The 17973-nt window shown below is 42.3% G+C and overlaps 1 protein-coding gene across 4 annotated transcripts in view; it reads left to right on the top strand.

Annotated features, from left to right (window-relative positions):
- Nucleotides 1-1048: 1048 nt before the first annotated feature.
- The window catches only part of LOC109909915 (phosphatidylinositol 5-phosphate 4-kinase type-2 alpha), a 35208-nt gene continuing 18283 nt past the window's right edge, over nucleotides 1049-17973 (top strand). For 2 of the 4 annotated variants that reach the window (XM_020509000.2, XM_020508999.2), the window contains exon 1: nucleotides 1050-2122. In XM_020509000.2, the coding sequence (XP_020364589.1) occupies nucleotides 1982-2122 (141 nt within the window). In that variant the 5' untranslated portion in view covers nucleotides 1050-1981. Of the gene's footprint in view, nucleotides 2123-17973 lie in introns of all 4 variants that reach the window. The other 2 variants (XM_031796554.1, XM_020509001.2) reach the window with 2 other exon arrangements.

Below are 17973 nucleotides of genomic sequence, written 5' to 3'. Positions count from 1 at the left end.
TTCCGTAGTAATGGTGTAGCTGTGCCTTTAATAGTTGGCCTGCCTGTCTCCCACAGCAGCACAAGAGGCTCCTGGCATGAGGAGGGTGAGTCATAAACCAAATGAGCTCCACATCATCACCAGCAGACAGAGCGGGGCTTCCTCCACCACAACGACGCCCTGACACAGCACAGTGGCTCGAAACAGCACACTCTGCACTGCTCTGCACCAAAACGACCTCTAAAAGCATTACAGCACCTCTGGCCCTGCGGGACACTGTCACTACATTGTTAGCGGCCTGCCTGCCCTGATTGATACAGATTAATCTCAAATAAAGGTTCAAGATTAGGGGATGGGGGTGTGCAGATATTTTATAGCTTTTCACTAATGTATTATTACATGCATACAGTAGCCTACAGTAGCCTACAGTAGCCTACATAGACACACATACATGCACACGGTTGATAATATTACTTTAAAATAAAAAGGACCAGCATTTATCAATGTCATTTTTCTAAAATGAGTCACATTTTGTATGAATACAGTATTTTATTTGAGAGAAGGTAATCACATTTACGAGAGGGCGAGAGAGAGAGAGACCATACTTGGGGAGGTTGGACTGCAGTGTGTTGGTGCGTTCACGAACACTGGGAACTATGGAGAAAAAAAAGGGCTCATGTCGCGTTCACGTCATGTAAGTTATTTGCGTGGAGCTTCCTGTTGGTTGATTCTGATACATCCCAAGTGGGAAACCCGGGTATCATTGTGCTTTCAAGACAACTGGGAACTTGGAAAAAAAGAGGACAAATCATGACGTCAGTGATATTCAGGTCAGAATGTTGGAGCTGTAGAAAGATGCCAGTTTTTCTGAAGTCGGAGGATTCCTAGTTCCGTGTTCTGACTTGTCTTGAATGCAACATTAGCAAGAGGGAAAGACGGAACAGAATGGGAACGTTCCAGGCCGCCTACATGACGCATATTATCATATCGTTAAGTCATATTGCTGGGGTTCTTGCAATGATAAACATTACTTCCGTATTTTGAGATATCTGATACAAATCTGTAATCTCTAAGATCTACATAAATGCAGAACTGGATTCAACAATGTGGTCAATTGCGCAAGGCGTAATACAATTTAGGCTACCTGGAACGCTACTATTGTCCAATCTGTCTGCACGAGGGAATGTCGCTCTGGCTGTCATCCTTCCCTGGAGCTGTCAGTTGACAGTACAACACCGAGCCGAAAGCATCGTAGGAAAGAACACAGTTTTGATAAAACGTAGATTTTAGATTTCTCCTCTTTGGCACTGGAACGGTTGGGCCACTGTCATATTTCGAGGCTGACCAACAAGCGCGTAGGAGGGAGAAAAACCAAAAGGACTGAATAGCTAGCTGCTAGTTAGCAAGCTAACGACCGTTAGCTTTGGCCAGTGCTGCCACTGCTCTGCTAAAGCGTTCGGTAGGAGTGTGCAGTACCAGTAGGCAGGCGAGCTGCGTTGGCATTTTAGTGTAGTTGGTTGGAAAAATGATTGCTACGGTTGCATGAACATTTTTCTTTTATTTCACCATTGCGGTGTTAGCTTCCTAAATGTTTTGACTGGATACGTCCAGTCAGTTGCTTGGTTAGCCAGAGAGCAATGCTAAGTGACGACGTCGACTCAGTGAGGCTGTCGTGTCGGGGGTGAGGAGTTTGAGGAAGGAAGAGGTGACTTACGATGTTGGGGGGAAGTGTTGGGTTAATGAGCTAGTGGTGCGTTAGCTGACCGTTAAGGAAATAACGTTAATATTTTACAATACATTATCAACGACCGTCATTTCGTTAACCAGCTAACTAAAAGCTAATGCAAATTAGAGAGGCTAGGTAATACAGAAATTACTGTTGTTTTCGGCTTGCTCGCAAGCTAAATGCAGAGGGAGGGTGATCATTGAGTGGCTACTCTCTCAGCTCCATAAATAACTGTCACTGACTGAGTGATATCCAGGCTATTTCACATAACTAAAGATGGCTACAGCGAGCAGCATTGCCGCATCTATTGCGAGCAAGACGAAGACGAAGAAGAAACACTTCGTGGCTCAGAAAGTGAAGCTTTTCCGAGCCAGTGACCCTCTGCTCAGCGTCCTTATGTGGGGAGTCAACCATTCGGTAAGTCGGTTCGTTGGTGGTGGACAAATCGATGTTTCATGGCCCTGTAACGCTACTAATAAGTTAAACCTAAAGCTCAGCTAGCTAACAATAGTGTCATCTATGTGTCAGAATGTGGTTGACTTGCCATACTAGAGACTGGCAGGCGCAAATCAGGGATGACTGCTCGCAGTGGTTATTGTCCTGTTAATGCAAATCAGCATCTGGTCACATTAGGCTTGATTTTGAATTGAAGTTTAACGTTTGTTGGCTTTCAATAGAGCTTTGGCAGAAATGCAATTCTAACTAGGTAGCTAAGTGGGCATTCTAATGTTGTTGGGCTAGATTGTTAGCCATATGTGTAATTTCTCCAACTCCACGTATTAAGACATACCACACTGCCTGGGGTAAATGTGAATTGCTGATAGACTAATATTATGATAACTGTTTGCATTCTCAATGTGACACTAAGTAGCTTACCCTCTGTGTTTTAATGTGCTTTTAGTGTGTGTGTGTGTGTGTGTGTGGGATAAGCTCTCCGAGCTCCCAGGGTCCAGTGTCATGAGAGAGCAGATATTTCCATGTCAGAGAGCTTATCATCACTCTCTGTCCCTTCCTCTGTCATTCACTGTACACAGAAGGAAGTCGCAGTCAGAGCCATGTAGTTTAACATTGGCTCACTGTCCCCATGTTACATAAAATACAAATTAGCATTTTTACTAGAATATTGTTTTGGATACAACATTGAAGTTCTAAACCTCAAATGGAGTTTGCTGAATTCTTTAGCATACATCTGTGGAAGAGTGGCTATGCAAAGAGTGAATGATCACCATATTCTGGGTATGTCAGCATTACAGTAGATTCTCTCTGCAATGCTACACTGGCAGTTTAAAATAATTGACATTTTTACTCACTGTATGCCATGTAAAAAATATACTAAGGAGTTTTAAATAGTGAGTAGAGGTTATTTAGTAGATGGACATGAAATGATTACTCCAGCCTAGCCAAAAGAGTAAACCAGAGATTACATTAAACAGAAAAGAAGCCCAAGAATAAACCTTGGCTGTGTTACTGTAAAGGCGTCCGCATGCTTCTCAGCCGGAACAGTTTGGTAGAGTTTGTGCATATATTATGACATTTTTGTTTGTTTTGGACTTCAGTGATTTTTCTTCCCAACTGTTCAGACTCAAATTGTTCAGGATGCAAGCCGAAGTCTACGCCCCTTCGTTGGTGATTGGTCAACAGTAGCGATTCTTCAATAATGTCTTTGTTGCCATTCAGCGAGAGATGATTCATCCTCATGCACGCTTTTTAATTGAAAGATACTGCACCAAACATCTTAGCTAGATGTAAAATTGCGCAACTAAGATCTTTTCAGAAAAAATGTCAAAATGAATGACCGATTTATTAAGTTATCTAAAAATTAATTCTGACTATTTTGAGGAAGTTTATACTGGCTACATTGTCCCAAAATGGACAAACGGTACTATTGCCACTTTTTTGTCATTTTCCAAAAATGTTTCACCTCGTTTCCACCCCAATTTTGTGAGGGTAGTTAGTCTCGCTTAACCCGGAAGCCAGGCGCACCAATGTGTCAGAGGAAATGCTGACGACCGACGTTAGCGTGCATGTGCCCGGTCGCCACAAGGAATCGCTAGAGCGCGATGGAATAAGGACATCCCAGCTGCGACACAGCCCGGGATCTAACCTGGATCTGTAGTGAAGACTCTAGCACTACGATGCAGTGCCTAACACTGCTGCGCCATTCAGAAGGCCCCAAACAAAGGCCTTTTTTCAGTTCAGCTAGCTGAGTTCGGCTAGGTGCCAGCCAAACGGAAGCATTTATTTATTTATTTATTTATTTATTTTACCTTTATTTAACCAGGTAGGCAAGTTGAGAACAAGTTCTCATTTACAATTGCGACCATGCTGACGCCTTAACAGTGAAGTGTTGGCCAGACACAGTGGTGGTCTCGCTATCTTTCTAGTCGTCCATGTGGTGGTCCTCTACTGTTCCAGACAGATGTTGAGCCCCCTCACCCCCCCTCAGTTGTTCTCCCTCATTCACGCTGCATCAGAGGCTGGTCAGCACAGCTCAAACTTCTATAATAAAACAGTCTCTTTTGGTGCAGGGTTTCTCTCTCACTCTCACTCTCACTCTCACTCTCACTCTCTCTCACACACACACACTTCTATAATAAAACAGTCTCTTTTGGTGCAGGGTTTTAGTCAGACAGTATGTGTTTGATTCCCGGCCAGTGTGGCGTAGCCTGCATGTTCAAAATTCTCAAAAACTATGTTTTATGCGTGAAGCTGCTTGCTTTACAGTTTAACTCCTCATGGTCGCAATGACTTTCTCTTTCTTGCAGACTTGCAACAAGCTCTAAATTGGTCAGTTAGTGAGGGCGATATTTAGAAATAGAAAGCCTGCTGATTGTGTTTGAGCTGATGTCTATGCCCCAGGTTAGAATAGGGTTCAGATGTAATGTCTGCTAGCGACGGAACACTGGAATGGAATGGGATGGGGAGAGGCCTGACAATGTGGTCCACCAGTAGAACTGTGCAGAGGCAAGACGCACGCACACACACACACTAAGGCAGGCAACTAAACAGAACCCTTATCTCCTCAGGGACACATGAATCAAACCCATCCACTCACTAGCACTTCCTGGAAACTCACCAGCTCACTGCATTCCTGCAGCTCTAGTATCATGGGAAACCAGTGACAGGACTAGACAATTCAACTGTTAGTCACTAGACGGCCATGGTAGAGAGGACGAAGAGAAGTCGCTAGAGAACTTTTCTTGATTTGCGGCAGCACCTCTACTGTAGTTGTTTGAGCACACATTTAATTTGTGATTTTTAAAGCGCTAGCCTCCGCTGTGCCTCGGTCCTTCCAGCTGTGTGATTGGTGGTAGTGCATGAGTGACAGCAGCTAGACATCTCTGTCTATAATCCTTAATCTCCTCGTGTGGCGAGATAACTAACTCAGTCTGACAGCCAAAGCCTCACAGACATCCCTACTGTCTTAAGGCCTTGAGGATATAGGACTTAGCTTAGAGAGAGACACTGACTGTTGACACGTAGCTCAGCTGTACAACAGGGACCTGTAGTGCTCCATCCATGGACAGAAGCTCTCTAGAATGTCTGTACAAATCTCTGGCGAATCATCATACATACAGAGGTTGGCTCTAATGGGCACATTGTAGACATGTACTATTTCAGTGATAATTTGACGTGTAGTAGCATTATAAATCAATGAAAGACTAGAGGAATGTACAGTCACTCAGTAACCAAGCAGACGAAGTGAGAGAATGTATGTGGAGTGCTGTAATGCTTGGAACATTAAAAATCTAATCACATACACATATTTAGCAGATGTTATTGCGAGTGTAGCGAAACACGGTCAAAGTATTCCCCCTTTCTCTGAGCCAGTGACTGTCTGGGTCTGTGTGTTGCGTAAGAGGCTGTTTCTATTAATAGCCACAGGAGTGACCTGCAACTAATATGTGGTGAATATGGGTGAAGAACAGAATAGATGGGATCTCAAAGTACCTGGAGTCCCTTGGGACCAGACAAGCACATCCACTGTGTGTGTGCATGTGGTCTCTCAGACACGCTTCCGCAGCATATGACTGTAGCTTGCCATACAACAGAAGTAAATATAATGCGTCATGTCTGAGGAGACGATGACATTGCATGACATTGATGTAAACTGAATATAGCCTAAACTGTGGATCAGCAGTTGTAACAATAACAACGCTTCTCCCATGTTTTGGTAATAAGCTGAGGGAAGGGGCTGGAGAAATGTAACCTTTTGAACTAAGCTCATGAGGCATTTATAAGTCTTCATACATATAATTAATTTAAGTCTAAAAATGGACGTAGCAACTGCTGATTGCCACATTAAGCCACCGACAGTAGATATTGAAACTGCAGCACACGTGTGGCCTCGTTGCCCTGCATGGCTATCAATGTGTGTACAGTAGGCCCCATGAGAAGAGAAGCGAATAGAGTGCATGTGTACGTTCCCTATCATAGCTCGGCCCTAGTGGTTTGTGCTCATTAACCCTCTGCTGTGAAGGGTAAACGAGGGAGTAATGAGAGAGATGGAGAGAATGAGGTGAGAGTAGCCTGCTAAATTAGCAATGTTTTAATAAGAACAGCTACTGTAGGGCTTCTGACCCTGAAACAGAAAGGGTTCCTTCCTTATAGCCTCACGGGATTAGCCTAGCTAGCAGTTAGCTTAGTTTAGCTGGCAGGACCCTCATACTCCCCTAGCCAATACAGACCTTTCTCCTCACTCACATCATATCAGCCAGGAACTAATAAAACAGATGTACTCTATTGCTAATATGATTTATACCTCTACTGAGTAATCTAGTTAATCATGGAGTGATAAGAGCAGGGCAGGTTCCTTGTATTCAAGTTATTAACATTGTGATGGGGCTCCCGAGTGGCACAGCGGTCTAAGGCAGTGCATCTCAGTGCTAGAGGCATGGTTTGAATCCAGGCTGTATCACAGCCGGCCGTGATTGGGATTCCCATAGGGCGGCGCACCTCCGGGTTAGGGCGTCATTGTAAATAAGAATTTGTTCAACTTGCCTAGTTAAATAAAGGTAATTAAAAATAATAAACAGGTCATGTTGACTGGTGATTGTCTATATAGGGCCTATGCTGTCTACAGCCTGTGATGATGAATAGGCTAATGTACAGTAGAGGCTGATGAGGTAGTGGTCCCATTGTTTAAAGGCCAACCAGGTCCCCTGGTTTCTATACAGTTGTAATCCGCGACCTTTATAGCCTCATTATCTTGGCTACTCCCTAAACATGTCTGGTGAATTGACCATTCAAGTTTCTCTGCATGTGACATTTTAGCCACGTGTTTTTTTCCCCACACACTCAAATCATACCACCAACAAAGCTTTAAAGTTAGACTCAGCCATATGACATCATCATAGACTGCGAGGTCCGGATTTTATTTAGGTGGTGGGCGTGGCAGGGAGAGTGGTTGGCACGGCTGAATTTTAGAGAGAATTTGAGGCCCCCCATCTTGGCGGTGTAGACATGTTTGCATTTCAAACACTTAGGCGGCTCGCCCAAGACTTTTATATGCAGGAAAAAATACAAATACAATCTAATCATTGGTGCATACCTGAACCATGACAGTAGTGTCACAAAGGGCTCTGATTTCCTTTAAAAGTACAGTAGGCATGGATATATGAATAGGGAACAGACCATGAAATGGTGTTAGTGGGGTGTGTATATCTTATGTAACTGAGGGTGTAATTAGTATGATAGTGTGAAATTGGTCCTGATTTTATTTTATTGCAGGCAGTCAGTCAGAGAATTAGGCTACACCCCCATGAAAGGCTACTACTAATACAGTACAACCACACACAGGGTTAATAATTTCATATATTACATTTGTAAAGTGCTTTTCATTATACAGAATAATCTCAAAGTGCATATAAAAAATTAAAAACTATACATGGTAACTGACATAAAGAACACCACTGACACTACAAGAGACGAGGACACCAAGGAGCACAGCGATCAATTGAAAGCCTTCCTAAAGAACAAGTTCTTCAGGCCCTTTTTTAAGGAGCCCCGAGTCTGTGGTGCCTTCAGGTAGGGCTGGGCGATATGGCCTAAAAACATAGTTTTTTTTTTCAGATTTATGGGGCGATTCGAGATCTCGATTTTTCAAACAGTCAGCAATAATCCTAATAAATTCAGGGCTTGTGAAGTTATACCTAAGTTAAACGTAAGCCTTCCACAACCATAAGACCCAGAGGGGTTGGGTTAAAATGCGGAAGACTAGGTATCCCCCTTTCCTTTCCCTGTTCACTAGACAATTATTTAATCAAAATAGTTTAACCTGCTTTTTTGCAATCACTAATTTGGGTTTCAAGTGTATTCATGAAAATGCCCTTTTTTGTTACAAATGTAACCATTTAGTGGTTAAGAGCGTTGGTTCAATAAACAAAATAGCTGGTTCGAATCCCTGAGCCAACTAGGTAAAAAAAAAGCTGTTGATGTGCCTTGAGCAAGGCACTTAACCCTAATTGCTCCTGTAAGTCTCTCTGGATATGAGCATCTGCTAAATAACAAATACAAAATAAAAACATTATGCACATTCAGTAATAATGACTCATTTCTTGTGACAGGCATTTGGCTATAGAAAATGAACACCGGTCTAATATAAACATTCTCTCAAGTATAAGCCCACATGCTAGTGAGTAGCCTGCTAATCTGTATATGTCAAGTTTAGCCAACTTGGATATTTTTGTTACTAGCTAACAAGGCAGAACAGTTGTTGTTATGAACGCACCATGCTGTCTGTCTCCAATTGTTTGAACAGCATGTTAGCCTGTCCACTTTGTTCAGATGTTGGAATAAAGTGTCCTTCCTTATTTATCAGAATGAGAACGAGTTGCCAATTCCTTATTTTGTGTTTTTATGCTTATTGCGCGTTTATAAAACACAGACTAGACAGCTAGTATAACAGTCTTTGGCTAAAATGCTGCTAGCGGTACTTGGTACCACAATGCCGTGCACAACAAACTGAGCTTTCATTTTCCAGACTCAGTGTTCATTGATACTTTCATTTTAGTAGTGTCAGTAGAAAGTTCAACTTCTCTATTACAGTAAAATAATGTCTCCATGTGTTTCTGTGTCCATATGACCCATTCTGTTGGACCAAACCTCAAATGCAAATAGCGAGTTGAAACCGCATGTCAGAGAGGAAGACGTGATCTCTCATCTTTGTTGTTAGTGGCATGTGTAAACCAGAGAAAGAGGCGACACTTGAGGTTTCACTCTGGCAAAAATCTGGCAAATAAGCCCAATGGGTTTATTTTGGACCTAAGCTTGTCTCCTGACTTCCTGCCTTTGGGAGAAAGACTCCCATTGTTCAGGCGGAGACATGTGCATCTCGTCATTATATATAGATCTCTGGTGTAAATGGGAAGGTGCACAGACGGCGCGAAGGAGACAAGACCAAAAAGAAGACAAGTGAACATAAAACGCTTTTAAAAAAACAACTTAATTGTTCCGATGCAGGCATTTGGAATATTGCGCAAAAGCATTCATTTGAATTAATTCGATCTATCGCCCAGCCCTATCTTCAGGTGGTCCGGGAGAGCATTCTAGATGCTGGGGGTGGTTTAAGCTGTAAGAACATTTTTGCCAAGCAGCCCAGCTTGTTTCAGGGGGCGTGGAGAAGCAGTGCCTGACTTGAGGCTGCAGGTGGGCTTATGGGGTTTAGGGAGACCGATAATTGAATTCTACACTAAACGCAGTGATGCGTGTTTCTCTTCACATGATGGTGACTGAAATGAGTCTAACAGGCTGAATTGTTAACCACTACAAGGCCTGGGTTGTCTGTCTTCTTTGAGATGTTATGGTTTGGGGGTGCAGAAGACCGATTGAACAGGATTTACCCTATTGGATTTACCCCAGTGGTGGAAATACTGCTAACTAGCCTAACTGTGCATTTGGCATCTTTTCATGTGCCTGATTTGTACACAATTGACCTGTGAAATGTGCTGGATCTCTGTGCTTAATGTCCACTAGCCTTGACTGGTGTCATCCAGGTTTAGAGCAGTATATCTCTGTTAGTGCTACTAGGAGAAATGACATACCAGGTACACTTACTAAATCTGTCCCTTATAGTCAAACAAACATCAAATCAGTCACTAAGCAGTAAGCACCAACTGCTATTGTAGGCCTATGTACTGTGGCTGTACCATAGAAATGTCTAGCCTACAAGCTCTGTTTGAGTATAGACTGGTTGTACTTGTTAAATCTACCATACATGTAACAACATGTTATCTTGACTTAAGTACCAGTGATCTGTCAGCAGGTACACCAGCCAGCTGTCTGTCAGTCAGGGCGGTGTGTCTGTCAGTCAGAGAACGATCTGTCTGTCAGTCAGAGAACGGTGTGTCTGTCTGTCAGAGAACGGTGTGTCTGTCTGTCAGAGAACGGTGTGTCTGTCTGTCAGAGAACGGTGTGTCTGTCTGTCAGAGAACGGTGTGTCTGTCTGTCAGAGAACGGTGTGTCTGTCTGTCAGAGAACGGTGTGTCTGTCTGTCAGAGAACGGTGTGTCTGTCTGTCAGAGAACGGTGTGTCTGTCTGTCAGAGAACGGTCTGTCTGTCAGAGAACGGTGTGTCTGTCTGTCAGAACGGTGTGTCTGTCTGTCAGAACGGTGTGTCTGTCTGTCAGAACGGTGTGTCTGTCTGTCAGAACGGTGTGTCTGTCTGTCAGAACGGTGTGTCTGTCTGTCAGAACGGTGTGTCTGTCTGTCAGAACGGTGTGTCTGTCTGTCAGAACGGTGTGTCTGTCTGTCAGAGAACGGTGTGTCTGTCTGTCAGAGAACGGTGTGTCTGTCTGTCAGAGAACGGTGTGTCTGTCTGTCAGAGAACGAACGGTCTGTCTGTCAGAGAACGAACGGTCTGTCTGTCAGAGAACGAACGGTCTGTCTGTCAGAGAACGAACGGTCTGTGTGTCTGTCAGAGAACGAACGGTCTGTGTGTCTGTCAGAGAACGAACGGTCTGTGTGTCTGTCAGAGAACGAACGGTCTGTGTGTCTGTCAGAGAACGAACGGTCTGTGTGTCTGTCAGAGAACGAACGGTCTGTGTGTCTGTCAGAGAACGAACGGTCTGTGTGTCTGTCAGAGAACGAACGGTCTGTGTGTCTGTCAGAGAACGAACGGTCTGTGTGTCTGTCAGAGAACGAACGGTCTGTGTGTCTGTCAGAGAACGAACGGTCTGTGTGTCTGTCAGAGAACGAACGGTCTGTGTGTCTGAGATCGGTCTGTCTGAGATCTGTCTGTCTGTCTGAGAACGGTGTTATGAGAAATTAGGCTCTCTGTGCGGAGTTCCTCTCCCACTTCCTGTCCACTGGGGCCACGGAGCATGCTCACTCTGCTCCGTGGCGGAAACCCCAGACTCCGTCACCAAGGCAACGAAGAACAGGAAGTGGAACTGTGAAAGTTGGCCAGGCTGAGATAGAGAGAGTGAGAGAGAGCGTGCTGCAGAGAGATAAGAGCCATCATCAAAGGAGAAGGAGATTAAACACAACATAAACATGAGAGTTCCACTCTGCACCACTCAGCTTCACTCCGAGGTGATAAGAACAGGCCAAGGAACACAGTGACTATGCATCCCAAATGGCACCCTATTTCCTTTATAGTGCACTACTCTTGGACCCTGGTTTAAAGTGTACTATAAAGGGAATAGGGTGCCATTTGGAACACATCCTGTTGGGGTATTCAAAACCTGGAGGTCCAGGAAATGCTGTTCTATGTGGTTCTCTTCATTCTGGGTTAAATCCTGCCTGCCTGACTGAACATATGAATGCACCATGATATAATTAGACAGAGAGACTAGTAATCCTGCTTCCTTCAGGGGAGATGTTTGTATTCTGTCACCGTCAACCCCCAGAATACATTGCTGCTGCTGCCTGCCTCTGTGCTGTCCTCCTGAAGGTTGGCCCTGTGTGTGTGAGGGGGGGGACTGACTGAATGACTGACTACTTTCACAGAGGTCATGTCTCTCATCTCCCCTCTGATGACAAGGGAGAGCATCACCTGCTTTGCATGTGTATTTGATCAGTTACAGGAATGAGAATGGAAGTGTAGGGGCATTGTCGTCTTTCCTGCCTTTGTAATGTGTGTGAAATAGTTTTTTTTATGTGGGGACGTCTTCTTCTGATGTACACAGGATGCTGACAGTCTCTGAGTGACGTTGTTACCTGGCACCCCACATCACTGACAGTCTCTCTCTCTCTCCTTAACATCTATCAAGTTCCTGCCCCCTCCTGAAGTCCACTAGCTTCCTTACCTTGTCTCCTTTCCTCCTGGGCCAAGCTGCAGTCTCTCTCTCTCTTGCATGCTCTCTTCCCGGATGTTATCACACCTCATTTGGTCTAGAGGTGGAGGAGAGTCCTGCTGAGACCATGTTCTACACCATCTGTTGTTTGGATCCTTCAGCATTAGGAGAGAGATGCAGGCATCAATCCCACATGACAGGGGCATATTGGCCCGCCACCTATTAAAACAGGATGATATGATAAAATGATACCGATACTTTTTGTCTATATTGGATTACAACATAAACACTTAGCTATTGCACATTTTTTTAAATCAAGCCCTCACAGAAAGGGCAGACTATAATATCGACTCTGGGCAATTCCACGGCAACAAACGGGCTCTAACCAGAATAGAAAGAGGAGTGGGAGGCCCCAGTGCACAACTGAGCAAGAGGACAAGTACATTAATGTCTAGTTTGAGAAACAGACGCCTCACAAGTCCTCTACTGGCAGCTTCCTTTTATAGTACCCGCAAAACACCAGTCTCAACGTCAACAGTGAGGAGGTGACTCCAGGATAATGTCCAGTGTCTGTTCTTTTGCCCATCTTAATCATTTATTTTTATTTGCCAGTCTGAGAGGGCTTTTTCTTTGCTACTCTGCCTCGAAGGCCAGTATCCTGGAGTTGCCTCTTCACTCCATTGCTCCAGATACTCAACTAGTCTAAAGAAGGCCAGTTTTATTGCTTCTTTAGTCAGAACAACAGTTTTCAGCTGTGCAAACATAGTTGAAAAGGGTTTTCTAATGATCAATTAGCCATTTAAAATGATAAACTTGGATTATCTAACACAACGTGCCATTGGAACACAGGAGTGATGGTGGCTGATAATGGGCCTCGGTACATCTATGTAGATATTCCATAAAAAAATCAGCTATTCTAGCTATAATAGTCATTTACAACATTAACAATGTCTACACTGTATTTCTAATCAATATGATGTTATTTTAGTGGACAAAAAATGTGATTTTCTTTTAAAATCAATGACATTTCTGTGTGTGTGTGCGCGTGAGAGATACACATACAGATAATTCTTTATTTCAGCTTTTATTTATTTATTCACATTCCCAGTGGATCAGAAGTTTACATACACTCAATTAGTATTTGGTAGCATTGCCTTTAAATTGTTTAACTTGGGTCAAATGTTTCGGGTAGCCTTCCACAAGCTTCCCACAATAAGTTGGGTATATTTTGGCCCATTCCTCCTGACAGAGCTGGTGTAACTGAGTCAGGCTTGTAGGCCTCTTTGCTCGCACACGCTTTTTCAGTAATGCCCACAAATTTTCCATGGGATTGAGGTCAGGGCTTTGTGATGGCCACTCCAATACCTTGACTTTGTTGTTCTTAAGCCATTTTGCCACAACTTCGGAAGTATACTTGTGGTCATTGTCCATTTGGAAGACCCATTTGCGACCAAGCTTTAACTTCCTGACGGATGTCTTGAGATGTTTCTTCAATATATCCACGTAATTTTCCTTCTCGTGATGCCATTTATTTTGTGAAGTGCACCAGTCCATCCTGCAGCAAAGCACTCCACAACATGATGCTGCCACCCACATTCTTCACGGTTGGGATGGTGTTCTTCGGCTTGCAAGCCTCCCCCTTTTTCCTCCAAACATAACGATGGCTATTATGGCCAAACAGTTACATTTTTGTTTCATCAGACTAGAGGACATTTCTCCAAAAAGTGCGATCTTTGTCCCATGTGCAGTTGCATACTGTAGTCTAGAGGTAGACCGATTATGATTTTTCAATGCCGGTACCGATTCTTGGAGGACCAAAAAAAAGCCAATACCGATTAATCGGCTGATTTAAAAAAAAATATATATATATATTTATTTATTTATTTATTTATTTGTAATAATGACAATTACAACAATACTGAATGAACACTTATTTTAACTTAATATAATACATCAATAAAATCAATTTAGCCTCAAATAAATAATGAAACATGTTCAATTTGGTTTAAATAATGCAAAAACAACGTGTTGGAGAAGAAAGTAAAAGTGCAATATGTGCCATGTAAGCTAACATTTAAGTTCCTTGCTCAGAACATGAGAACATATGAAAGCTGGTGGTTCCTTTTAACATGAGTCTTCAATATTCCCAGGTAAGAAGTTTTAGGTTGTAGTTATTATAGGAATTATAGGACTATTTCTCTCTATACCATTTGTATTTCATGAACCTTTGACTATTGGATGTTCTTATAGGCACTTTAGTATTGCCAGTGTAACAGTATAGCTTCCGTCCCTCTCCTCGCTCGAACCAGGAACACATCGACAACAGCCACCCTCAAAGCAGCGTTACCCATGCAGAGCAAGGGGAACAACCACAAAGTCTCAGAGCGAGTGACGTTTGAAACGCTATTAGCACGCACCCCCCCAACTAGCTAGCCATTTCACATTGGTTACACCAACACACCACGCACTATAGTATTGTCAGCCTAATCTCTGGAGTTGATAGGCTGGAAGTCATAAACAGCGCAATGCTTGACGCACAACGAAGAGCTGCTGGCAAAACTCACGAAAGTGCTGTTTGAATGAATGCTTACGAGCCTGCTGCTGCCTACCACCGCTCAGTCAGACTGTTCTATCAAATCATAGACTTAGTTATAACATAATAACACACAGAAGCCTTAGGTCATTAATATGGTAGAACCCGGAAACTATCATCTCGAAAACAAGACATTTATTATTTCAGTGAAATACGGAACCATTACGTATTTTATCTAACGGGTGGCATCCATTAGTCTAAATATTCCTGTTACATTGTACAACCTTCAATGTTATGTCATAATTACGTACAATTCTGGCAAATTAGGCGGCCCAAACTGTTGCATAAACACTGACTCTGTGTGCAATGAACGCAAGAGAAGTGACACAATTTCACCTGGTTAATATTGCCTGCTAACCTGGATTTATTTTAGCTAAATATACAGGTTTAAAAAATATATACTTCTGTGTATTGATTTTAAGAAAGGTAATGATGTTCATGGTTAGGTACACATTGGAGCAATGATATGCACCGCATCGATTATATGCAACGCAGGACACACTAGATAAACTAGTAATATCATCAACCATGTGTAGTTAACTAGTGATTATGATGGATAGTTTTTTATAAGTTAAGTTTAATGCTAGCTAGCAACTTACCTTGGCTTACTGCATTCGCGTAACAGGCAGTCTCCTCGTGGAGTGCAATGAGAGGCAGGTGGTTAGAGCGTTGGACTAGTTAACTGTAAGGTTGCAAGATTGAATCCCCCGAGCTGACAAGGTGAAAATCTGTCGGTCTGCCCCTGAACGAGGCAGTTAACCCACCTTTCCTAGGCCGTCATTGAAAATAAGAATGTGTTCTTAACTTGAACTTGAACTTAACTTGCCTAGTTAAATAATAATTAAATAAAGCTGTGTAAAAATATAAAAAATTGTCCAAATTGGTGTCCAAAATACCGATTTCCGATTGTTATGAAGACTTGAAATCGGCCCTAATTAATCGATCAACCTCTACCTTAGCCTGGCTTTTTTATGGCGGTTTTGGAGCAGTGGCTTCTTCCTTGCTGAGCGGCCTTTCAGGTTATGTCAATATAGGACTCGATTAACTGTGGATACAGATACTTTTGTACCTGTTTCCTCCAGCATCTCTACAGGGTCCTTTGCTGTTGTTCTTGGATTGATTTGCACTTTTCGCACCAAAGTACGTTCATCTCTGGGAGACAGAACGCATCTCCTTCCTGAGCGGTATGACGGCTGCGTGGTCCCATGGTGTTTATACTTGCATACTATTGTTCGTACAGATGAACGTGGTACCTTCAGGCTATTGGAAATTTCTGCCAAGGACAAAAAAAGAATTCTGAGGTCTTTGATTTCTTTTGATTTTCCCATGATGTCAAGCAAAGAGGCAGTGAGTTTGAAGGTCGGCCTTGAAATACATCCACAGGTACACCTCCAATTGACTCAAATGATGTAAATTAGCCTATCAGAAGCTTCTAAAGCCATGACATCATTTTTTTTATTTTTTATCCAAGCTGTTTAAAGGCAGTCAAGTCAGTGTATGTAAACTTCTGACCCACTGGAATTTTGATTAAGTGAAATAATGAGTCTGTTGCAGTGCTGTCAACACTAGCTGCAGTAACCAATGGGGAGGGGGTCACACTCGAACATTCAGAGGGGGTATATTATTGTGGTACAAAATCAGAAGTCTGACTGCATGGAGATGCTTGGGAATATGGTCAATACGGGGGACCGTGTTGTGGGTGTTTTCATGAGAGGTGTACATTTGACCTCCATCTAGGATGTGACAATGGTTAATAAAATTCTCCATTCCTGCCCATTTTTTTTTTTTGCACAGTCTTGCAGGCCTTCTCATACAGCTGCAACTGTATATGCATTCGTAAATGAAGACCTTTCTTGAGTTGGGCTCTGGGATGGTGCAACTGTTGAGCATGTGAGCCTATGGTTGTGTGGGGGGAAAGGGTTGAGTGTGTATGATTGTGGGGGTGTATGTGCGTATCCCACAACTGTTGCGAAGGAGTAAAACACGTTAGAAACAAAATAGGATGATTCACAATTGTTTGCTAATATAATAATTACTTGCAAAAATGTAATTTTGGTAATGGTGAGACTGGTGAGAGGTAAAATCCTTTGCATAAATTGCCTACATTACTACAAATATTAATAGCTAATTATGGCAATTAAGAAACAGGATTTTAAAAATGTGTATATTCTTATTTTTTTTAAATATTTTTTTATTGCTATAGATAATACAAATCGAGTTGAGGGTGATGGAAAATGCATTTGGTGGTTGATCTACTTCTGATCTGTAAATGGCACTGTGTGCTCTTTTCGAAGGATGGATTCCAGTCTTTTCAGGGCTATGGGATACGGGAGGTCGGGGGTGGCCTGCCGGGCATTGGGATGACAACCCAACTCGGGATGAGGAGGGCTTTTAGCAGGTGGAATAGTGGGGACTAATTGGAGGTTTACTTAGTAACAATGGAAATATCATGGTACAGCTATATAGACACTCAATCATCATGTTACTTTTTAATGGTACGTTTATAAACATATATTTTGATAAATAGAATTGAAAGTTGTCTCATTATGGTAAGTGGTGAAATAAGTATTTTCTTATTATCATTAAAAAGTAACACAACTGTAATGGCTTAGCCGATAATAAGAAAATACGATCAGTATTTACCTGGCTAAAAGAGAAGGAATATAATATCTATTGTTTACAGGAAACTCATTCAACAGTTTTAGTTTAAAATTTTGTGGAAAAAGGACTGTGGGCGGAAATATATTTCTCCCAAAAGGAGTGATGGTTTTAATTAACAGTAATTTTGATCCAAATGTGCAAATTGTCCAAACAGATCATCAAGGTAGATATATTATTTTAAATATGTTATTGGACAATAAACAGATATGGCTTATTAACCTATACGGTCCAAATAATGACGATCCAAGCTTTGAAAATATATATAAGAATCTTTATTTATCAACTCTACAGGCAACACTAGACTATATTATTATTATTATTATTATTAGGGTGGGAGATTTTAATACGGTCTTAAATACCTCTATGGACCGCAAAGGAAATCACACTACAAACCCTCAGGCACCCTCAGGCACTTAAGGAAATCATGAATGTCATGGATATATTGGAATTAGTGGATATATGGAGACTTAAATACCCTGACCTAGTGAGATCTACATGACGGAGGCTTAATCAAGCTAGTCATCTTGACTACTTTCTTATGCCATTCTCTCTGGCACCAAAAGTTTAAAAAGTGTTGATAGGGGACAGAATGTGGTCAGATCATCACATAATTGCCATATATATTACTTCTACAGAATTTCCACGTGAGCTAGGATATTGGAAATTTAATCAAAGCCTACTAGATTAATTGTTTAGAACTAGGACAGAATAATTTATAACTGACTTTTTCAGACATAACATAGGTACAGCAGATCCCTTTACTGTATGGGACACTTTTAA

This window comes from Oncorhynchus kisutch, linkage group LG18, assembly GCF_002021735.2.
Source record: "Oncorhynchus kisutch isolate 150728-3 linkage group LG18, Okis_V2, whole genome shotgun sequence".
Taxonomy (NCBI): domain Eukaryota; kingdom Metazoa; phylum Chordata; class Actinopteri; order Salmoniformes; family Salmonidae; genus Oncorhynchus; species Oncorhynchus kisutch.
Note: the sequence above shows the minus strand (reverse complement) of the source record. Positions and strands in the feature narration are given on the sequence as shown.